Consider the following 25,242-nt stretch of genomic DNA (forward strand, 5'->3'; position numbering starts at 1 on the left):
CCCTCACAGGAGTGTGGGATAGTCAGGCGGAAAAATCGGGAAAAATTCCTAACAAAAGATCAACCCTATTTAGCAATTGCCATCTGAGCACGCGCGAGAGAGCTGCGCACGCGTACCACCAGTGACTCCCTCGGCGTGCAGACGCAACGCTAACGGCTCGGCCTGGAAGTGTGCTCCGCGTGAGGCTGAGACCGCAGGATGGCGGGTACCGGTCTAGTCGCTGGGGAGGCGGTGGTGGACGCCCTACCTTACTTCGATCAGGGTTACGAAGCGCCCGGCGTGCGGGAGGCTGTGAGTACGGGCGGCTGAACACCTTTCTCAACTTCCCACATTATTTCCTCATCTTTCCAAAGCGCCCAAGCCCTGTAGGCTCCCGCTCGCCCCGCCCCATCTCGCTGTAATAACAAAGTCTCTCCAGCCCCGAATCCGGTGACTTGACTTCTCCCAAACTTGCAAGGTCTCCCAGAAACCTGCGCGCAGCCGTCCTTGCCCGGCCTTAGAACACACCTTGCTGGTGTCCATGGGCGTCTTTTCCTGGCTGTTGGGCAGCTTCAGCCCCACCTCCGTGGCTTCTCCGGCTGTCCCTGGTCTCTCAGCTCAAACCTCCCATTTATCCCGTAACTTGCGACTTCGGTTCCCTCTCAGTAGGTGTCCATGCGCGGCGTGCACGGACGAACAGCACAAACAAGCGGAGTTGTGAGGGTTGAGAGGGAGCCGGTTTTTTGCCTTTGTGTGCGCCCCCGCATTTAACGCGGTGCTGGCACAGACAAGGGACGGAGTCCGTTCTCATGTGGCGAGATTGAAGGCCCTTCCTGAAACTTGGCGTGGCTCTGCCTGTCCAGAATGGTGCTGTGTTGCTCCTGGACACACACCCCTGCCAGGCTGGGCTGGGATCTTGGGCAAATGAGTGTTCTTAAAGCACTGACTTAGATAGGACGAGGGCCTGGGTTCCAATTCTGCGTTTGGCACATACCAGGCTGGTGGCCCTGGACCAGCTCACTAGAATCCTTAGCTCTCCGGGTTGGGAGCTTTCTTTGCTGGAGGTCCCGTGCTCATGAGAGCCGTGGGTCCTGTTCTGTAGAGGAAAAAGGAAGGCAGGCAAGAAGGCTTTCCCAACCCTTTTTGTTTGATCAAAAGGGCGCCAGAATCTGGAGTGATGAACAGAGGTTCACATTCCCATCACATCAGTGGGATGTGGAAGGTGGTGCTGGAGCTGAGGATTGAGGGCGAGAAAGGGATTCTAGGAAGCAAAGGAACAAGAAGGCCATTTGGCCTGGACCACAGTGTGCCAGGAGTGGAAGGGCAGGCTGGGGCTAACTTGTGCAATAGGCAAATAACATGGTTAGAAAACCGCTTTAAAAGCTGCAGGGATATGAAATAACAGATGATTTGCTCTAGTGCTTTTTCCTGCAGAATTAGTTTGAAATAATTTCTGTAGAAACAATTGCCTTTTTTTCCCTCTTTTCTCTACCGCTCTTTCTCTCTTAACTCTTTCTATTCTCTATGTAAATTCCCCTGAGATTCTCCCCATTTTTCTTAGGCTGCTGCCTTGGTAGAGGAAGAAACACGTAGGTATCGGCCTACCAAGAACTATCTGAGCTACTTACCGGCCCCGGATTACTCAGCCTTTGAGGTAAGTGTTGTTTTGTCTTCCGATCTAGAAAAATGTTTGGGAGTACAGGATAGAATCCTGGTTTCCTCTAGCTGGCTATTGTTGTAATTTGTGTTTTTCAGTCAGTAAATCTGAATATGGCATTTCTAATTGATTTCACAAAGGTCAGAACTTTAGAAACATATATCAGCAATTACCAAAATAGAAACAATTGTCCTGTTTTGTAAGGAATTAATAACTTAAGCAAAACAAATGAACACATTAGTGGTACCTGAAAATAGATTTCATTCCACATCTCTAATCCAGCTTTCTGTCAAAGGATGGGGAAACATATTTCCTTGGCAATCTTCTGGGTTGTAATTAGTTATTGCACTAATCAAGGTTCTACAGTATTTGAGAGTTGTTTTATTTTACGTTGTTGTGATCACTGTGTAAATTGTCCCCTGTTTCTGCTTAGTTTAGTCTGCATGAGTTTATATAGGTCATCTCAAGATTCTCCAAAACAGTCCCTTTTGTCATTTTTACACTTTGGTTCTATCATATACTAGATTTTGTTCAGCCATTCCTTGTTAGTGAAAAGTGCTGTTATCAATATTTTGTATGTATGTGTTGCTTGATCCCATATTTGTCTCTAATCAGTAATGGTATTGCTGGATCAGTACTTTCTTTCTTTTTTTTCTTAAATTAATAGCTTTTTATTTACAAGATCTATGCATGGGTAATTTTTTAGCATTGACAATTGCAAAACCTTTTGTTCCAATTTTTCCCCTCCTTCTCCCCATCCCTTCCCCCAGATGGCAGGTTGACCAATACATGTAAAATGTGTTAAAGTATAAGTTAAATACAATACATGTCCATACAGTTATTTTGCTATACAAAAAAAATCAGATTTTGAAATAGTGTACAATTAACCTTTAAGGAAGTCAATACAGGCAGACAAAAATAGGATTGGGAATTCCATGTAGTGGTTCATAGTCATCTCCCTGAGTTCTTTCGCTGGGTGTAGCTGGTTCAATTCATTACTGCTCTATTGAAACTGATTTAGTTCGTCACATTGTTGAAGAGGGCCACTGTCCATCATATAGTATTGTTGTTGAAGTATATGATGATCTCCTGGTCCTGCTCATTTCACTCAGCATCAGTTCTTGCAAATCTCTGCAGGCCTTTCTGAAATCTTCCCGCTGGTCATTTCTTACAGAACAATAATATTCCATAATATGCATATACCACAATTTATTCCGCCATTCTCCAATGGATGAGCATCCACTTTGTTTCCAGTTTCTGGCCACTACAAACAGGGCTGCCACAAACATTCTTGCATATACAAAGTCCCTTTCCCTTCTTTAAAATCTCTTTGGGATATAAGCCCAGAAGTAACACTGCTGGATCAAAGGTTATGCACAGTTTGATAACTTTTTGAGCATAGTTCCAAGTCGCTCTCCAGAATGGCTGAATGTGTTCATAATTCCACCAGTTTTCCCACTGGATCAGTATTTTCAGAATGGTTGACCCATTAGACATCTTCACCAGTAATGCCTTAGTATGATTGTTGTCTCAGCTCCTCCAGTGACAAGTTAACATTTTGCCACCTTTATGAGTCGAGATTTTTAATTTACATTTTTCTAATTAGTGTTTTAGAGCATTTTTTAATGTGATTGTTATGGCTTGCATTTCTGCACTTAACATCTGGCATTTAATATATGTAATCATAATTGGCCATTTTATCTTCCTTAACGATATTAATGATAAAGGTTCCCCCCCACACTCAAAATTGTGAACAAATTTTACTTTCCTTCTGTAATGCCACTTTAACGATGTCTTTAGTAACATTTATTAAATATTACTATATTCAGGAAATTATGCTAGGGACTAGGGAAATAATGATTAAATGATTAGGATTGAGAAAAATCTCTTGAATTTGGATGTTATGGGATCATTGCTAACTGGAGAAAGCAGCTTTTAGTATAGTGAAAAGGCATCTCTATAATTGAATTTTACTCTTTTTGTGCTAACTTTTTTGTTTTAATGGAAATCTTTAAATAACATATGCTTTCTGAACTTTATAAATAGTTGGTGACCACATCTGAACTTTTTCTTAATGTCTTATGACTATGAAAATCATTCTATTGAATGATCAAGAAGCTTTTAAAGAGTCTAGACAGGAAATTACCATAGTGCAATGCTGGTTGTATTTTTTATATCTTCTTTTCCTAATTCCTGTTTTCTCACTTGTTTTCACTTCTTGCTGTTATTAGTGTTCCTGCTTCCAGCAGCTGTAAATGAGGGCCCAGTGAACTTTCCTGTAGATAAAGGGAATGGATTTATATAGTTTTTTTTTTTTTTGTTTGCTCTTATAAAGTGAAATGTCACTGTAAGTGAATGTTGTATTGAAAATTTTCTTTTCTTACTGACAGTGTTGAAAAAATATGCAGTTAGACATCAAAGACAAGGGGAAATCTCATTAACAAAAATATTTATGATAGCATTTTACATGCTAACAAAGAAGTGGAAACAGTTCCATTAGTTAAGGAGTGGCTAAGCACATAATGGAATGTAAATGCAATACAATATTATTGTGCTGTAAAAAATGAATATGAAGAATTTGAAGAAACTCGGAAAGATTTGCATGATCAATATAGAAGGAAGTAGGCAATGCCAGGGAAACAGTTAACATAGTAATGGAAAATAAAACAGCATTGAAAGACTTCAGAATTCTGATTAATGCATGATTAATTATAACATAAGCCTCTAAATGATGTCCTTTAGCAGAAAATTGTTATACTAGAGAAATAGAGTTAAGCATAAGTTTTCAGACATGACCTATATATTGATTTGTTTTGCTTGACTGTACTTAATTCAAGAAAGAGTTTTTTGGTGGTAGGAAAGAGTCAGTAGGAAATCACTACTCATTTATTGGGTGCTTCCTATGTACCAGACACTACACTGTGTGGGTAATATGAAGAAAAGGAAAGATAATCCCTGCTTCCAAGGAATATGTATTTGAATAGAGGAGACAACATGAAAATGGCTATGTACATACAAAATGTGCAGGTAGGTTGAAGAGAATCTTGAGAGGGAAGGTTCTTCCCATCACCGCTTCTAAGCATCTCATGCCCATCAAGATAATATGGACCCCTTGTTATGACTTACTCATAATGCATCACTAACAAGACTAATTTTGTGGATTTTACTCCTCATGAGGCTCAGATGATTGATGTATTTGATGAGAACTCAGGGAAGATGGCATGTCAGCTTTATGACCCAGACTCCTCCAGCATCATCTCGCTAAATAAGTTTGTGTGTGTGTACACAATTTTTTGCAGAAGATAGGATTTTAGCTGAGACTTGTAGGAAGCCAGAAAGGGGAGATAAAGAGAAAAAATATTTCAGGCCTGTGCAGCCAGTGAACATATCCAGAATCAGAAGAGATTTTATGTGAAGAACAGCATGGAGACTAGTGTCACTGAATTGTGGATTGAGTAGAAGAGATTAAAGCAGAAGAAAGGTTATAAAAGACTTTAAAAGCCAAATAGAGATTTGTGTTTGATCCTGGTGGAAATAGGGAACTATACTTTATAGGAAAATCACTTAGGTAAGAATGGAGATTTTTGGGGGTAGGTCATAAAAAACAACCACAAGGCTGTTGCAGTAGTGTAGACAATAGATGATAAGGACTTGTATCATGGTGATAGTGTCAGAGGAGAGAAGGGAGTATATAGGAGAGAAATAGTGAAAATAAAAAGGACAGGTCTTCACTGGCCTGGACATGGAAGGGTGTAAGACTGAGGTATAATGCTGGCCCGGGAGCCTGGGTGATTATGGTATGGGGAAGAGAAGAGGGTTTTAGTTGAAAGGTAATGAGTTCAGTTTTGGACATGTATGTAAGATGTCTGTAGGATAAAAAAAGAATCATCTGAGGGTATAAATCTGAAGAGTAATTGATGACACTAGATTTTTCAAGAATCGTGTGTAACTTTAATTGCTTTGAAAATATAACTTTAATTGCTTGGAAAAAATAATGATGAATGTTGGAGGGGATGCAGGAAAACTGGGACACTGGTGCATTGTTAGTGGAGTTGTGAACAAATCCAACCATTCTGGAGAGCAATCTGGAATTATGCCCAAAAAGTTATCAAACTGTGCATACCCTTTGATATCCCAGCAGTGTTACTACTGGGCTTATATCCCAAAGAGATACTAAAGAAGGGAAAGGGACCTGTATGTGCCAAAATGTTTGTGGCAGCCCTGTTTGTAGTCACTAGAAACTGGAAAATGAATTGGCTGCCCATCAATTGGAGAATGGTTGGGTAAATTGTGGCATATGAGTGTTATGAAATATTATTGTTCTGTAAGAAATGACGAGTAGGATGAATACAGAAAGGCTTGTAGAGACTTACATGAACTGATGTTAAGTGAAATGAGCAGAACCAGAAGATCATTATATACTTCAATAACGATACTGTATGAGGATGTATTCTGAAGGAAGTGGATCTCTTCGACAAAGAGAAGATCTAACTCAGTTCAAATTGATCAAGCTACACCCAAAGAAAGAACACTGGGAAATGAATGTAAACTATTTGCATTTTTGTTTTTCTTCCCAAGTTATTTTTTACCTTCTGAATCCAATTCCTGTGCAACAAGAGAACTGTTTGGTTCTGCACACATATTATATCTAGGATATGCTGTGACATATTTAACATGTATAAGATTACTTGCTATTTGGGGAAAGGGGTGGCGGGAGGGAGGGGAAAAGTCAGAACATAAGTGAGTGCAAGGGATAATGTAAAAAATTACCCAGACATATGTTCTGTCAATAAAAAGTTTTAATTATAAAAAAAAGAAACGAAAATATATGTCCTTTTTATTACAAATTTGACAATTTTGAAAGAAATGAACAATCTGGGTTTTTTTTTTTTTTTTTTTAAGGAGCATCATCATGGTATGTGTTTATTAGGCTAAATAGAACTGATTATTAAAACAGTTATACCAGAGCAATTCCTCTAGGTTTAGAGAGAAGCTACCTATTGTTTTTATTCAACTTCTCAGCCCAAAAGGCAGAACTTGGTAGCATTATTCAGTAATAGAAAGGAAAACAAAGCAGGCTGGAGGAGGCATACAACAATAAAATTTAATATCTAGATTTATTCCTTATTACTTCTTTCACATATGGTAAGATATGTCTTTTCTCAAAGTGAGCAATGGTATTATACAGAAGTCTTACTATTGCTCCATCCTGAGCAGTTTACTTATCACCTGAATTTAGAATTGAAGTTACTACTCTATTCCCTGTTCTGTTTCTGGAGGGACTAGATTAGGATGAGAGAAAAGGATGGATAAGGTTTACTTGTTATAAACTGTTGAATTTTTTGTTATTATTTATGTAGAATTAGTTTAGTTGTTGAATCTAATTTGCAATTGTCCTCTAAAAATAATTTTCTCAATTTATAGACTGACATTATGAGAAATGAATTTGAAAGATTGGCTGCCCGACAACCGATTGAATTGCTTAGCATGAAACGGTAAGTTCTTTTTCTGGGTCAGTTTGTGTTAAAATAATATGCATTTTCAGGTTTTCTCTGGAGAAATATCTAGAGGTCTCCAGAAACGTGTGTTTTAATTATAATTGTTTTATATGTATGTATGTTTTTTATAGCATACTCATTGTTCTAACTTGTGCATACTTTTCTTCATATTCCATACAATATGCGATAGTGTGATTCATAGGGTGGGTAATAGTCACTAGGACCCCAGCTAAAATTGATGAGTAGACGAAGTTTGTCTTTGATGTACTCCCACCTCACTTTCTGCCCTAATGTTGTTCATCTCAGAATCCCATCCAGGCCTATTTTCCCTAAGAAGTGCTATGTACTGTAAAGTTTCCTCTTTACTCCCACCTAAGTTCTTATTCTCATATTTAGAGCTTAGGCAGTAGCATTATCTAATTCAAAATGATTTGTGAAAAAGTACCATTTAACTTCTGTGTAATTGAGGAGAGGGAGAGGCTTCACTAACTAAGATGAATTTAAGCACATATTTTAAATATTTCTAACTCATCTTTAATTGGTGGGCTGGATGTAGGAGTTACTTGCTTGACATGGACACTTTAGTTCCATGGTTGGGATGGGAAGGTTGTAGGGAGTGTTTCTGTCCATTTTTCCCTTTTCTTCTGAGCTCCCATTTTCTGGAAAAGAAACAAATCCTTTTTGGTCTGGGGAGGAGGAAAAGCTGAAATTATGAGGTTGCTATTTTTGGTATCTGTACATCTCCTAATGATGCCTTTTCTCTAAATAAGCAAGGTTGTAATAGTTAATATGTTTAGATGTTTTATTTTTTTTAAACTGAAATGTGATCCAATCTTGGTTCTAAGTCCCTCCCCAATTGCACATGAATTTAAAGCCTCTGATTAATGGTTTTTGGCAAAATTCTTTGATTAAACTCAAGGATTTAGCTGTATTTGGTAAAAGTAATCGAATGAAACTTTGTGCATAGTTGTATGTTGGTTCCTTTTAAAAGCATCAACACTGAAAAGAAATAGAAAATAAAAAATTCTAAATATAATACATAAGCAAAAAATTACTGTCTAGAATTGAAAATATTTTTGGTAATTGATATCTTGTTCTCTTTTTATCTTTTTCTAGTTTTAACATTGGCTCATGTTAGGGAACTATGGAAACTAAATGTGGTTTGAAGCATAGTTTTTTCACCTTTTTATTTATCTTTTTCTCATGATTTTTCCTCCTCTTTTGATTTCTTATACAGTATGACAGATATGGAAATGTGTTTTAAAAGATAGCACATATTTAACCTATATCAGATTTCTTACTGTCTTGGAGAGTGGGAGGGAGGAAAAATTTAGAACACAAAGTTTTACAGAAATGAATGTTGAAAACTATTTTTACATATATTTAAAAAAATAAAATACTATTGAAGACATAATGGCTCATGTTTTAATAGTATTTTTAAAGGTTTACAAAACACTTTATATACATTCTTATTTGATCCCTTTGACAGTCATTGAAAATTCAAAACCTCTTTTACAGATGAGAAAACTGAGGCTCTAAGAGCTTAAGTGACCTGCCCAGAATCATAAAACTAATATCAGAAGCAGGATTTGAACATAGTTCTTCCTCATTCCAATTTTAATACTCTCTTCTTTGTCACTGTTAGGTTAAATATTCTTTTCCTCCCCTGTAATTTCAGATATGAACTTCCAGCTCCCTCCTCTGGGCAGAAGAATGATATCACTGCATGGCAGGAATGTGTAAACAATTCCATGGCCCAACTGGAACATCAGGCAGTTCGCATTGAAAACCTTGAGTTGATGTCACAACACGGTTGCAATGCCTGGAAAGTATATAATGAGTAAGTAAGAACAACTCCAGCCTGGCTGGGTGTTTTTAAAATCAAACTTTTATAGAAAAGAATTCAGACTGAAATTAAGTACTAGGTAAGCACTTTGCTAAAAAAAAAAAAGAAAGAAAGAAAGAAAGAAAAAAGACCATTTTATATAGAAGGATGAAGTTGTCTTCTTTAATCTCTGATGTATTCCCTTGGAGACCTGTTTTACAATGAAGCAGTCCCCTAGGTGATAGATCATACCCCATTCTTCCAGCCCATTGTTTTCTTCCTTATGAACCTTCCCTTTATATTGCCATGAGAGATGTGTGTCTGTTGGATGTTCCACTCTGTCTTTTCCTTGCTTCCTTCAGCAGTCAGTGGGTTCAGGAATTCTAAGGAGGTTTAGACTAATAGACCCATATATTTTTGGGATTATAAACCGCCCATGTTTGGAATTAAGTCCTCCACTAAAATCGTAATCTTAATGCCTCGTCTTGGCATATAGGTCTTCCTAATTCCTTGAAACATTTTGACAGCAGAGAAAGCACAAGATTTGGCTTATCCTGTTCAAGGTAGAAAGGTTTGTTGATGGTCTGTCTTTTTTTGGAGACTTGACTAATTAATTGCTGAAAAGCCAGGTAAATGAGTAAGTTTCAGAATCAGGTCACTTAAATTCAATAAGTGTTTGTTAAGCTTCCTACCTTGTATTGTGATTGGGCTTGATTAAGACAACTGAATGATCTGTGGCCTATGAGAAGAAAAGACTGGAAACAAGAATACTAATTAGTTAATAACAGGTAAGGCAAGGAAAACTGAGACTTGGAATTAGGTTCGTATTCCTATGTGTTCAAAGGTGGGAGGGGATGGATTTTATAGATGGGGGATTGAAATTGAGAAGACTTGACAACTGGACATGAAGGATGATTGGGAGGGGAAGAAGTGAGGGTAGGTAGGATTGGGAGACTGAGTGAAAGGGTGTGTTAGTTTAGGGAAGAAAGTAATGGGTTCTATTGAGGATGTGTTGAATTTTTCCAGTTGAAGTTGTCCATGCAATTGGACACTTTGTGGGACTAGAGTTAAGGATAGAAATTAAGACAGAAAATATTGAGTTGGGTGTCATCTATGTACAAATAGTAATTGAACCTATGGGTATAAATTGATCACCAAGGGACAGTATAGATGGAGAAGGCAGTCCAGGAAGGCCCCAAGGAACAGCATGATTAAGGGTTAGCAGGTGAAAGATGATTCAATAAAGGAGACTGAAAAGAATAGGCAGGTAAGAGGACAGCCAAGAGAAGCCAGTATCGAGGAAGCAAGGGAAGAATCATAGGATTTAGAATTAGCAAATGCATGCAAAAATGCAAAAAGCATTTATTAGGAGTTGACAAAACTTCCGAAGTGCAGCTAGCATGCTTCTCAAGTAACACCAGAAGATTTTTGGCCATGCAACTAAAGCAGGGCTTGAAGGACATGGAAAGGTGCTTACTCATCTCATAGATCTAGGCTGATAGTTTCTTAGGTGGCCCTCAGGTAGATGCTTGTGTAGCTGTTCCAAATTTGAGTCTTCTTTTTAAATAGAAATTTTAAAAGAAGATCAATTTGAAATAAACACTCTTTTTAACATTCACTTTTAATTGATGTTTTTTATTATCAGTAAAAATCTTTTTTTCCCTAAAATTATTTTTTCGATAGAACAATGAGATTGAATATGCATCATTATTTGTGAAAATCTTGGTTTAACACTTCCAAGTCAAAGATTTGGTTCTATATTCAGTTTATTTGGATCCTGGATTTTAAAGATTGTCATAGGTGATTAAGTTACCTCATAAAGGTAGATAGATCTAAGTGGAAGGTGTGTTTCATCATGTGCTTATGAAATTATACCTTATAAATCATGATGGCTTCCATACCATCATTAGCCAACATTTCAAGGCACAATATACATTTTGAACAAATTTATTTGAAGATGATCTTGGAGATCATTTTTCCAACCTTTGTTTTATAAGAGAATATGACCAAAAAAAAATTAAGTGCCATAGGTGTCATAGATATTTCATAGAAAACTTGGGATTAAAATCCTGATCCTCCAATAGTTGCTCCAGTGCTATTTTCAATATAACATATTGTCTTTCTAGTGAAGTTGAAAAGGAAGAGGAGGATTTAATGTGGAAATAAATTATAAGCAGTGTTTTGATATGAAGGTATAATTAAATGAGAGCATACTTGTCAAATGATCTTTTTCTTTTCAGTGAAGTTATGACAAGGTGGGAGAGGTCAAGATAGTTTAAATTTAGATGAGATTTTTCCAGATGTTAAGCCATCAGTGAAAATTGATAAACAGTAAAAATCAACTTAAGTACTTAATTTGTACATGCAAGGCAATAAATTAAACACCTTTAAATATCAAAGTAGTATATTCTAGGAATGGAAACACATATTATTTTTTCAGAGTAATTGCCTCTATCTCAGTAGATTTTTTCCAGCAATTAATTTTTTGTATGTGCAGGTCAAGTCATATTCTAGAAGAGACATGATGTTTACTAACTAGTAGAGAAGGTCAGAATTGATGTAATGGTTTAGAGCCATAGTGTCATGTTTGAAAATAATAAACCTACCATATATTCTTTACTAGTCAGACCTTATCTGAATATTCTAATTCTGTACACTAAATTTTAAGAGGAATTGACAAGTTAGAGAATGTGATACAAAAGAGGAAAAGAATTGTGGAGGGTCAGAAAACTTCAGTAGGTGAATTAATTGAAGAAACTGATTGTTTAGAGTAGAGAAAAAAAGACTTGGAAGGAACATAAAATTATCTTCTGCTTGGCTACCAAAAGGTAAAAGGAAGGCCAGTCTGCAAATTCCAGCATAGAAGGATTGTGGGGTTCATTGAGAAGAGCATTTTATTTACTGGAGTTGAGTCCCCATTCTGACACTGGATAGTTGTATGATCTTGGGAAAGTCACTTGGTAAATATGGACCATAGAATGAGAGGTTGGACAAGAACTCTGAAAGACCCTGCCATGCCAAGCCTAATAATACATGAATTATACAGTATGTCTTAATAATTACACCTGTGCAGATAAATTGCTATGGAGCAGCATTTCTTTTCTTTTTTTTTCTTTTTTTTTTTTTTTAATTATTATTATAGCTTTTGATTTACAAGATATATGCATGGGTAATTTTTCAGCATTGACCCTTGCAGAAACTTCTATTCAAACTTTTCCCCTCCATTCCCCCCCCAACTCTCTCCCCCAGATAGTGGAGTAGCATTTCTTTATACATCTTTGGAGTTTTTGTGACAGAAGCTGGGTAACCTTTTTTTTTTTTTTTTTTTTTAAGGGGTAATTATGTACTGAGGGCAAGACCACTGACCAAAGGGTAACTTCAAGCTCTACAATTTACTGTTTTTGTTTTTTTTTTGCCTTGATTCAATCAAAAAATAAACCTTTTTGACAAAAACAGTACTATTTTGAATGTTATTCCAGAATTTTCATTTCTTTTTGCTCTATTCCTAATGGAACCTAATAGGAATGCTAACAGGTGACGTGGCAGTATAAGAACTGGAATACAGTATGATAGTTGTTAGAAAGTTTCAGGATCTTAAATTTCAGTTCTGCTGTTACTTGGGTTACATGTAGGTAGGTGTTATCTTATCTTATTGCAAAATTACTTCTGATAGGGCATGATATCTTTTTAACCAGATTATTGATATCCTGTTGCTTTGAGAAAAGTGAGAAGAAGTACTTGCAACTGTATCTTTCAAAGAAATGTGCTATGGTGGGACCATTCCAAGTTTCAAATACAGTCACCTGTTTTTTGACCATTTGGTTGGATATTGATCTATTTGCTGATGAAAAAATCTCTTCTTTGCATTTTGTTCTTGGGAGCCATTATGTTATACCCATATTTTTGTAGAATTTATACAATTTAGGTATGTTTTTAAAAATAATATTTATACCCACATTTTCGACAGATTCTATTTAATATGCTCTAACAGTAAGAATTTAATTATATTATGCACTTCAATTTCTTTGCTGTGTTATTGGCTACTGTTTTGAAAACTGTCATTGACCATATTGCTAACTCTGTGTGGAAATAATGTACCATGTTCCACATATGTACTGACAGCATATGGTAATACATTCATAAAAGTTTCAAATTTCTGAAAAATAAATTCTCTGTGGTAATTAATTCTTGCTTTTAGATATGTGCATAAAAATGTAAAAGCATGAATACTTGGCCTGTTTCATTTATATACTGCTGTAGTAAGACTTTGCTGTGTCCTAATCTTTTTATTTCTGTGTCCTAATCTTTCTATTTCTGTTTTGTTTTTCTTCACTTTGAGAAATCTAGTTCATATGATTGAACAAGCCCAGAAGGAACTGCAGAAATTAAGGTAACTTTTCCCCTGCATTGACTTCATTTTTATTGAAGAACACATTTTTTTAGTATTCCAAGGAAGTATGTTACAGGATGATAGCCATGCCAGAAATCCCACCCTGCTCCATTAGGTCTCACCACATAATTAGCTCTTTTATTTTACTGAATTTTAGAGATACCCTTTGAGTTCAAGTGCAGCATTAGGATCAAATAGACACTTGAAGGTTATTGAACAGTTAATAAGTGATGGAAGCAAGATGGCATAGAGCTGACACAACACTCTATGACCTCTGAGCTTCCCCTCAGATTAAGCCTCTGAACTGGTTTTGGAGTGACAGAATCCACAAATATTTGGAATATAACACTTTTCTAGAGAAGATAACATGGAAGATCTTCAGAACAGCCTGTTTCAAATGGGCAGGGGGACAGTCAGCTGAACCCAGACCCACAGGGAGCACAGGGTCAGGAGCTGGGGCCGTGAGTCAGAGCACTGAGGCAGCCACACAGCAAGGTACCTTCTATGCTGCTCTTGGGCTATTCTATCCTGGTTGCAAGTGGATGATTTAGCAGATTTGCTGCAAGACACTCAAAAGCGAATACCTAGAGGAGCAATTACCTACCACTAGAAGTTAGTCAGCAGAAGTGCTCCAGGGCAAATATAGCAGCTGTCACCCATTTGCCTTAAGAGCAGACCTCAATCCTTTAAAAAATGAGCAACAAAGCAAAAAGAACTCTGACCATAGGCAGCTTTTATGGAGAGAGAAAAGGAGAGAACAGACCTCAAACCTTAGTGTTTCCTGTAGATATAGGCAAACCAACTCTAGATGAAGCCCCAAAGGTGATATAAGCTGGTCCCTGTTTCACAAGGCTCTCTTGGAAAAATTCAAAAAGGATCTTAAAAAGAGAGAAGAAAAATGGGGAAAGGAAATGACATCTTTTGACAGGAAAAATAATGACAAATGTTGGAGGGGATGTAGGAAAACTGGGACATTGATACATTGTTGATGAAGTTGTGAACTGATCCAACCATTCTGGAGAGCAATATGGAACTATGCCCAAAGGGTTATCAAACTGTGCACACCCTTTAATCCAGGAGTGTTTCTACTGGGCTTATATCCCAAAGAAATCTTAAAGAAGGGAAAGGGACCCACATGTGCAAAAATGTTTGTGGCAGCCCTTTTTGTAACAGCAAGAAACTGGAAACTGAGTGGATGCCCATTGTTTGGAGAATGGCTGAGTAAGTTATGGTATATGAATGTTATGGATTATTATTGTTCTGTAAAAAACGATCAGCAGGATGATTTCAGAAAGACTTGGAGAGGCTTACATGAACTGATGCTGAGTGAAATCAGCAGGACCAGGAGATCATTGTACATGGTAACAACAAGATTACATGATGATCAATTCAGGTAGACATGGCTCTCTTCAACAATGAGATGATTCAGGTCACTTCCAATGATCTTGTAATAAAGAGAGCCATCTACACCCAGAGAGAGGACTGTGGGAACTGTGTGAATCACAACATAGCATTCACACTCTTTTTGTTATTGTTTGCTTGCATTTTGTTTCTTACTCATTTTTTTTCCTTCTTGATCTGATTTTTCTTGTTCAGTAAAAAAAGTGTATAAATATGTTTTTACATATTGGAATTAACATATATTTTAACATGTATAACAAAAAAAAATTTAAATGGAAAAAAAGTAAATAGGGAAGCTCCAGCAAATTAAAAAAAAAAAAAAAAGGAAATGACATCTTTGCAAGAGGGTATGAAAAAAGGAAAAACAGAAAAGTATCTGAAGAAAACACCTTACAAAGTAGATTTAGTGAAATGGGGAAAAAAATATAAAACTCCCTATAAAGTAGATTTGCTAAAATAGAAAAAGCATGTAACTCCTTACAAAATAGATATGAAAAAAAAAATTCTTTGAAAAACAGAATTTGTGAAATGGGGAAAAAAATGCAATGAACAAAACAACTCTTTTAAAAATTCAGTTGGCCAAATATAAAAGTTAATAAAAGGAGGTTTTTTTAACCATAGCACAGAAAGAATATTTCAGACTACAGTGGATGTAATGCTGGGCCTGGAGTCAGAAATACTCATTTTTCTGAGTTCAAGTCCAGTCTCAGACATTTATTAGCTGTGTGACCCTGGGCAAGTCATTAACCCTGTTTGCCTTAGTTTCTTCATCTGTAAAATGAGCTGGAGAAGGAAATGGCAAATCATTCCTGTACCTTTGTCAATAAAATCCCCAAAAAGTCCATGAAGAGTTAGACATGACTGAACAACAATAAAAATATTATTTTAATAGTCTCCACTCTAAACTTCTATTTCTTTCTGTCCTTTGTGCTGTGGCTAGAGTGAGTCTTTTATAACTGACATTTCATAATGGACTACATATTTGCCACCACGGAGTAATGTAGTCTATAAAGGAGCCCATGGTGCTTATTTGTTTATTATTTTTAAAGCATTTGGTTTGGCAGAGCAAAATGCTGCTCTTAATACTTTTTTCCAAAAATGAGTGTTGTATTTGTAAAAACAAAAAAAAAAAAAAAAACCAGCTATTTGGTATTCCTTGAAAGTCATGAGGCAAGGTATAAAACAAAATATATTGCTTGTTAACATTGCCAATGTGATAGAAGCAAATTCAGATTGAAGAGATATTCCATGTGGATGGTGAGATGCTTTAGATATTCTTTTTTGTGAATGACATTGTGCAAGTTACATTGAGGAAAAACTCTTAGAAGAGATCTATACCCATTCAGAAGAGGTTGACTTGACCATCAACACAGTAAAAAACTGATGAAGTATATCTATTGCCTAAATTATGACAGGATGTGGATGTGCAACCTAGAGAGCTCATTACATATATATGGGACAGTAGGACAAATGGACAATGAGTTGAGCTCAGAATTGAGAACAGGTTGAATTGCTTTCAGGAAATGACAAGTTTTTTTTTTTTTTTTTTTTTAAGTACCAATATTAAAATATTGTTTTTATGTGGCTCTGAAACAAAGTACAACAGTCAATAAGGATTTTAAATTAATATTATATCAAAGGTAATGGAAAAATATATGGAAAGTATAAGCAAGGCACAACATGGGGAACTGCAAAATGAGGAACTTTAAAGAATAGTAGAAGTTGGGTTGGTCAGATGACAAAGGTGAGGGTTGACAAGTGGATAGCTTGAATGCTTTGTTGACACTTGAATGTTGATACACTAGGTGGACTGTCTGGTAAACTTGTAGGAACACTTGGCTAAGAGATGGACAAAAAGAGGCAGCATAGATGAGTTATAGCCTTGCTGAAGGGAACAGCCAAATTGTTCCTATGAAAGAATTGTGTGACTAATACATTGTTGGTGAAGTTGTGAACTGATCCAACCATTCTGGAGAGCAATTAGGAACTATGCCTAAAGGGCTACCAAACTGTGCATACCCTTTAACTCAGCAGTGTTATTACTGGGCTTATATCCCAAAGAGATCATAAAGGAGGGAAAGGGACCCACATGTGCAAAAATGTTTGTGGCAGCCCTTGTTGTAGTGGCAAGAAACTGGAAACTGAGTGGATGCCCATCAGTTGGAGAAAGGCTGAATAAATTATGGTATGTGAATGTTATGGAATATTATTGTTCTGTAAGAAACGATCAGCAGAATGATTTCAGAAAGGTCTGGAGAGACTTACATGAACTGATAATGAGTATTTTTCCCCTTTTTGGTCTGATTATTCTTGTGCAGCATGATATTTGTGGAAATATGTATAGAAGGATTGTACATGTTTAACATGTATTGGATTACTTGCCATCTGGGGGAGAGGGTAGGGGAAAGGGAGGGAAAAAATTTAGAACATAAGATTTTGCAAGGGTGAATGTTGAAAATTATTCATGTATATGTTTTGAAAATAAAAAGCTTTAATTAAAAAGAATAAATATAGTAATCTAAAAAAAAAAAGAAAGAAAGAAAAGAAAAATAGAGTTGTGTGAAAAACTGCTGTCGAGATAAATTGGCGTAGGGGATGGTTAGGTGATGCAGTGAGTAGAGCACCAGCTCTGAAGTCAGGAGGAACTTATTTCAAATCTGGCCCCAGACACTTGACACTTCCTAGCTGTGTGACCCTGGACAAGTCACTTAACCTCAATTGCCTCAGGAAAAAAAAAAAGTCACTGGAGATAAATTGGCATAGGCCCGTGAATTGACTGGCTACTATTGTACAGAATGATAGAATAGCAAAATTAGTATTTAAAAGCAAACCAATTTTTACATATCTATTTACAGAAAACATATTCAGGATTTAAACTGGCAGAGGAAGAACATGCAACTCACTGCTGGATCTAAATTACGAGAAATGGAGTCGACGTAAGTATTTTAAGATTTCATCTTTGTCCCAAACTCCCTTACACAATTTTGTTCAGCTTTTGAATTGGTTGTTAAATGTGATCTCAGCTGATCTCAAGAATCCTTTGCCATTGTTGAGTCCTAGGCCTCCCCTGTCTCACCTCTTCCTCTTTCTACCTCTGGATGCTTTACGAGGGTTTGAAATGATAGAGAAGGGAACCAGAAACTAATAGAAACCCATTGAAAAGAGAAGCCCTGCCAATTTCAGATTGCTGTCAATATGTGTCTGTTTTCATTGACTGTGCTATTGATGTAAGCCCTAAGATTGTAGAATAATTGGACTTAAAAAGACTTTTGAATGCTCATCTGCTTTGGGATAATACTTTGTGTATATATTATCCCCTGAAAAAGCTGCTCTGCCTTTTCAGAATATTCCCAAAAAAGAACTCCTTGCCTCTTATATTTTATCTACTAGATGTCAGAGGATAGAGCACTGGGTGTCGGGAGATCCAGAGTTTGAATCCTGCCTTTGTTATTTAATAGTGATGTGATCATGGTCAGGATTCTGTGCTCTCTAAGGTCCCTTCCATCTCTAATCTATTATTCTAATATTATGATGTGTCATAGGATCTACAAAGAACACTTAACCTGATCCTGTTGTTTTTTTCTTCCTGCCTGTATTTTCTAGTTGGGTCTCCCTCGTCAGTAAAAATTATGAGATCGAACGGACTATTGTACAGCTAGAAAATGAAATCTTCCAAATCAAGCAACAGCATGGGGAGGCAAACAAAGAAAACATTCAGCAGGATTTTTGAAAAACTGGGGTGTAAGGGGAGGGAGAGAAAGGGCATTTTAGGAATTCTTAAGGCATCAGGAAATTGAATGATTCTCAAATCATGGAAAACCTGTTGAGAGAGTGGTAATGACCTGAAATAGCTTGTGAATGCTTTAGGAATATGATAGAAAGTTAGAAACTGTACAGAATGTGTGAATTAATAGTTCTTTGTATTATATTTAATTCTATTTGTATATTTCTTTAACCAATAAATTTTTATCTTAAAAATTTTTTGATAATTTGAACTTGACTGGAAATTTTAATAATGCCTTTGACTTTCATATCACATTACTTGTAAATATACATAACCTTTCTCCCTTACCCTACAATAAAAATGAGGAATAAAAATAGTTCAAATCAACAATTTCATTAAAGTGAGGCAACATAGCAGATTTTTATGGGATACAGCCAAAGCAATACCTTGGGAAGATTTATATCTCTATAAATACATCAACAAAATAGACAAAAGAACAGATCAATGAATTGGGCAGGCAATTTTTAAAAATGAAAAAACAAAAGTTGCCAATTAACACCAAATTAGAAATCCTAAAAATCAGAAGACATAAATAAAATTGAAGATAAGTAATAAAACTAGGAACTGATTTTAGGGAGGGGAGGAGCTAATAGAATAGATAAATCATTGCCTTATTTGATTAAAAAAAAGAATCAAATTGCCAGTATGAAAAACGAAAAGGGTGAATGCAAAGGTAGAAAGCAATTTATTAGGAGCAATTTTGTTTGCCCAATTATGTACTGATAAATCTGACAATCTCAGTGAAATGGATGAATATTTACAAATAATACAAATTGCCCAGATTAACAGAAGAGGAGGTAGAATATTTAAATAATGCTGTCTTGGATAGCATCTTGGATAAAGAATTTAACAAGCCAATAAAAAGCTTCCTAAGAAAAAAATCCCAGGACGAGTTGAATTTGCAAATCTGACAAATATTTAAAGAATAATTCTAATACTGTATAAAAAATCATTTGGAAAACTAAAGCTAAATTCTTATCAAGTTTCTATAACATATGTATGAATACCTAAACTAGGAAGACAAAACCAACTAATTTCCCCAATATCAATGCAACTGTGATGGACTTGACTTTTAACAAAGCAGTCACTCAAAGCAATTCCAATAGACCTGGGATGGAAAATGCCAGTCATATCTGAAGACGAATGTGTATTGAAGCATAGTATTTTCACCATTTTTGTTTTTTGGTTTTTTTTTTCTTTTGGTCTGATTTTTCTTGTATAACATGGCAAATAGAGAAATATGTTTCAAAGGATTGCATATATTTAATCTAAATTTCTAATTTCTAAAGAAATTTAGAAAAATTTTTTACAAAAATGAATATTGAAAACTATTTAGGAAAATAAAATAATATTGGGGAAGAAAAAAAGGAATATTGATGCAAAAAATTTAAATAACATCAAGGAGGTTACAGCAATATATCCCAAAGATCATACCCAGGTATGAATAACCATGCATGCAAGGCTGTTTTTATATTAAGAAAGCTATCAAAACAATTGACCATAACAATAACAAAAATCATGATGAACTTAATTGATTACAGAAGTTTTTGACAAAATACAACATTAATTCTTATTTAAATACTAGAAAGAATAGTAATAAATGGTGCTTTTCTTAAAACAATAGATATTAGCTAAAACTATTAGCATATCTGTAGCAAGGATACTCTATAAGCCTTCCTAATAGCTTGAAACAGGGATGTCCATTATCTCTCCTACATTCAATATTATACTAGAAATGGTAGCTGTGAGGAGTAAGACAAGAAAAAAAAATTGAAGGAATTGAAATAGGAATGCAATGAGGAAACAAAACTATCATTGCATTATATTATATTATACTTAGATAATCCTAAGGAATCATTTGAAACAACTTTAGCAATATTGCAGGCTATAAAGTAAACCCATATATATATATCATCAGCAATTCTCTATTTTATCAACGAAGTCAAGCAGGAAGAGTTAGAGAAATTACACTAAATGCAGACAGTATAAAATACTTGGGAATCCTGCCAAGACTATATGAACACAATTATAAGACTTTCCCAGAAATAAAGATGTGTTAATTAGAAAAAAATATGAATTGCTCATGGGTAAGTTGAACCAATATAATAAAAAATGACAAGTGCCATACCAATCAAATTACCAAAGAATTATTTTATAGAGCTAGAATCAATAATAAAAAAATTCATCTGGAAGAACAGAAATTTAAGAATAAGGAATCAATTTTTTAAAATGTGAAGGAAGGTGACCTAGCAACCAGATCTTAAGTGGTATAAAGCAGTTATCAAAAATCGAACATAGGCTAAGAAATAGATTGCTAGATCAATGAAACAAATTAGGTACATAATACATAATAGAAAATTACCTTACTGATCTAGTATTTTATAAATCCAAAGATAACAAGCTTTTGGGAAAAGAACTCACTGAGAAAAATTGCTAGAACTGGAAAGCAATTTGGTTGAAACCAACATATCACATAAGATAAGGTCAAAATGGTTGTGTTTTAGATATAAAGGGTGATTGGTGAACTTTCCATGATCCCCAAAATTTCCCCTTGTCAGATCTATGGATAAAGGAAGAATTATGGCCAAACGAGATAGAGAAGATGAAGGGAAGTAAAATGGATAATTGTGGAAACATTAAAAGATTTTATGCAAACAAAACCAATGCAGCAAGATTACAACAGAAAATTGAGGGAGGAACTTTTTTTTTAACAAGTTGTTGAGATAAAGGCCTCATTTATCAATATATAGGGAACTAAGTCTAATTTATGAAAATATAAGTTACTCCTCAATTGATAAATGGCCAAAGAATATGAACAGGCAGTTTTTGAAGTAGAATCAAAGCTATCAAGTCTTGAAAAAAGTGCTCTAAATCAATATTGATTAGAGAAATGCAAATTAAAACAGCTCTTTGAGTTACCATTCCACACTTCTCAGAGTGGCTAGCATGGCAGTAAAAGAAAATGATAAATGCTGAAGGGGAATCAGAAAAATTGAGACACTACTGTTCTATTAGTAGAATTGTAATCTGGTCCAGCCATTCTGGGAAACAATTTAGAGGTGTACTCAAAGGATTATAAAACTACATACACTGTGACCCGCAATACCACTACTCAGTCTATAATCCCAAAGATTTCAGAGAAAAAAGGAAAAGCACCTATATATGCAAAAATATTTATAATAGCTCTTGTAGTGGCAAAGAATTGAATTTGAGGGGGATGCCCATCAATTCAGAAATGGCTGAATAAGTTATGGCATATGGTTATAATGGAATACTATTATGTTAACAAGGAATGATGAGCAACATGATTTCAGAAAAACCTGAGAATACTTACATGAACAGATGCAAAGTTGTGGTACATGTGGTAACAGCAATGAATGACTTGGCTATTTTATCAATACAATGATCTAAGATAATTCTGAAGAGTTTATGATCCCTCCAGAGAAAGAACTGATGGAATCTGAGGGCAGATTGAAGCATAATTTTTTCACTTTATTTTTTGTGCTTTTTTCCCCCCAACAAACATGGCTAATATATTTTGCTAGATTTCACATGTATGGCTTATAATCACATTTTTTTTTCCTAGTAGTTTTCTCACTAGGTAGGGAAGGAGTAGGGATGGAGAAAATTAGAACTCAAGTTTTTAAAATAAATATTGAATATATTGGATTACCTGCCATCTAGAGGAGGGAGGGGGAAGGAGAAAATTTGAAACACAAGGTTTTGCAAGGATCAATGTTGAAAAATTATTCATGCCTATGTTTTGAAAATAAAAAGCTTTAATAAATAAATAAAATGAATGTTGAAAATAAATTTATTTTTTAATTGAAAAAGCAACAATTCAGTAAAGTCAAGGCATTGAAAGTCTCTGACAACCTATATAATTAACATTTATATTTTATATTATAATAAGCAATGTCTTCCTTCCCTTACCCCCAACCCACTGCAAAAGAAATGAACTTGAATCTCAGATCTGATTCCCAGCTGAACTCTTATTAAACCCACTTACCAATGAATTAAATTAGTAGATATTTCTTTTTTGTATTTTTGCCTCTAAGTGGTTATGTTGCAAAGTGTCTATTAACTCAGCAGCTTTCCAGAAAGTGAATTAGTTACTGCTGCTTCTTTGTAATGAGCAGAATGTTATTGCCTAAGACTAAACTTGGTCCAAAGCCTGGAGTCCTACTTGTCTTTCCCTACCTGTGTGATCTCAGACAAATGACCTAATATCTCCAGAGTTAGTTTATTCATTTGTAAAAAACAGGGAGTGTCCTGGATGATCTTCAAGTTCTCTACTAGCTCTAAATATCAATCTATGAAATGATGATGCAAATATACAACCTTATAAGGCAAAAAATAATAATTTTTAAATATTTTTTTTAAATTTGGTATAATAGATATAAAATAACTTGTTTTGCTGATGATGCAATGAATGCTTTTAAACTCTGGAGAATAGGAAAAGAAAAAAATGTCCCAAATGCTCTAATAATGTAGGAGGCAGAAAATGTTTCTTCTTTTGTTAAGTAATAGAAGTAGTCTGGATATTTTGCCACTATTTTATTTAACAAATAAGCCTTAATTAATTTCCTTCCAAAGAGAAGCAATTTGAGTAATATTCATCATGGAATTATTTGAAATATGGTATTAGACGTAGCTACAAAGATGGTCAATTCTCTTCAAATCCAGACTAGTTGGGAAGAAATGTTATAACAGCTGGCATTTCTCACAGCAGCTCTCAGAGATAGGAACTTTTTTTTTTATTCTGGATGTGTGAATTCATTAGTGTAAGTTTGACATTCTAAATCCCATATCCTCTCCACCCGATCTCCTACTTTATAGAGAAGTGTCTAGGACCTTGATTCATGGCCACATTGCCAGTATGTCAGTGAGCAAGACTTCCTGACTCCAGCCTGACGCCCCCCAGTTCTTGAGATTGATATTGCAAGTGTCTCTATTTTACAGATAAGGAAACCAAGATATGAGAGATTATTTATGGTCACACAGCTAATTAGAGTCAGAGGCAGGAATTGTACCAAATTGCACTAAACCCAGTGCTTTCTATCACACTGTCTATACGCTAAGAGAAATAATGTGAGGTAGCTCACAGTAAATACTCTTGGAATTTAGAGAGAGACTCTTGGTACTTTACTTAAAAGTAGTCATATAAAAATTTTAGCCCTGGAAGTTTAGAGGCCTTAGAAATCATCTACTGACTTTTTCAACATATTGATCAATTATGCTGGCTTTCTTCCCTTGTCTTTTTGTCTTTTAAAAAATATTGTTATATGAGATGACTCTTGGGGAGAAGAGGAAAGAATATTGTTATGATGATGTAAAAAAAATCAATAAAAACTTGTAAAAATCTTTTAGTCTGATCCCTGTATTTTACAAATGAAAAGCTAACTCATTTAGGTATCACAAGTTCGTGGCAGAACAGCATTTCTTCATACGGAAAGGTAAGGTAAAGGCATTCCAAATGTGGCTTATGGCAGGATAGAAGAAATTTATAATAACCTTATAAACTACATTTGATCTACAGTGATTCTGTGAAATAAGTATCCTAGTTATGTAAATGAAAAGTTTAGACTGATCCAGTGACAACATAGCTTAACCTGGGTCTTTTAACCCCTGAATTCCAACATCTATTTTTTAAAATCACATTATCATATATATATGTGTGTGTGTGTGTGTGTGTGTGTGTGTGTATGTGTATATATATATATATATACATATATATATATATATATATACACATACATATACATATTCCCCCAAGAGATTACCCTACTTGAAGGATCTTTCAAATATATCCCAGACAATAAGGTGCCCTTGGCTTTTTGTCTCACAATCATCCTTAACATGATATTTCATCTGCTAAGCAATGCTGCCCCTGTAGTTGTCAAACTCCTACCGCCTTTTATTTTCCACAATCTATATCCTTCAATCCTATTCTGGAGTAAAGGATCTCCTCTCTCCAGTCGCCACCTCTCCTCACTACCCTCAGCCCTGGCACCATGTCCCACTCCAACTCTGCCCCAGGCCTGTGCCTTCCGGAATTCCCATCCTATCACGAACACACTTCCCTCCATTCTGGAACTCTCCTCAAATCTCAGGGAGATTTGGCTTCCTACAGATGGTGCTACCTCCTCGGCCCTGTCGGCCAGCTTTGTAAACTGGGTCACAACGCCATGATGTGTCTCACAAGTGAATGTGGGGATCAGTTATGGCTTATTATGAGTGTGTTGGATTTGTACCTATTTTATATACTGGTATGCCCTGGGGTCACATAAAAGTTTCTTGGGCAGAAAGTGGTTGTAAGTGTTTGAAAAAGTTTAAGAAATCCTGCTCTATAGAAGCTGCTGGAACCACTCACAGCCCACTGGTCCTGGAAGGAGGAGTGGGAATAGACATCCCTCATCCCACTTCTGGTTTGCCACTTCTCACCTGTCCCTTACCCTCCACCATTCAGTAACCTCTCCTCCTTCCTTCCTTTATTAATGTTCACTTTATTATTAAAGTTTTTTCACCCTATATACATCACGAGAGTCAGCATGGTCCAGAAAGAGTTCTGTCACACAGGAATTCTCCGTGCCCATAAACCATAGGTCTGGTCCTCTCTCTGGTATGAGGCTGTTGTCTACAGCCCTCAGGAAATTCTCTTTTGCTAAAGAATTTTAAGCAAGTAGTCCAGTGTCTTCTTCTATCACC

The 25,242-nt window shown here is 35.7% G+C and overlaps 1 protein-coding gene across 1 annotated transcript; it reads left to right on the forward strand.

Moving 5' to 3' along the window:
• The first annotated feature begins 94 nt into the window (after window positions 1-94).
• Window positions 95-18,728, forward strand: BCAS2 (BCAS2 pre-mRNA processing factor). Its single transcript, XM_051992961.1, has 7 exons — window positions 95-291; window positions 1,541-1,633; window positions 7,061-7,131; window positions 8,813-8,974; window positions 13,299-13,349; window positions 17,606-17,686; window positions 18,354-18,728. The coding sequence occupies exons 1-7, from the start codon at window positions 199-201 to the stop codon at window positions 18,478-18,480; spliced, it is 678 nt and encodes a 225-aa protein (XP_051848921.1). The 5' UTR covers window positions 95-198; the 3' UTR covers window positions 18,481-18,728.
• Window positions 18,729-25,242: the final 6,514 nt, after the last annotated feature.

The sequence above is a fragment of the Antechinus flavipes genome, chromosome 4 (genome assembly GCF_016432865.1).
Source record: "Antechinus flavipes isolate AdamAnt ecotype Samford, QLD, Australia chromosome 4, AdamAnt_v2, whole genome shotgun sequence".
NCBI classification, from domain to species: Eukaryota; Metazoa; Chordata; class Mammalia; order Dasyuromorphia; family Dasyuridae; genus Antechinus; species Antechinus flavipes.

Coding starts and splice junctions, on each gene's coding strand:
- BCAS2 (XM_051992961.1), top strand. CDS start 199: ATGGCGGGTACCGGTCTAGTCGCTGGGGAGGCGGTGGTGGACGCCCTA. Junction 292..1,540: donor CGCCCGGCGTGCGGGAGGCT/GTGAGTACGGGC, acceptor CATTTTTCTTAG/GCTGCTGCCTTGGTAGAGGA. Junction 13,350..17,605: donor AAGGAACTGCAGAAATTAAG/GTAACTTTTCCC, acceptor ATCTATTTACAG/AAAACATATTCAGGATTTAA.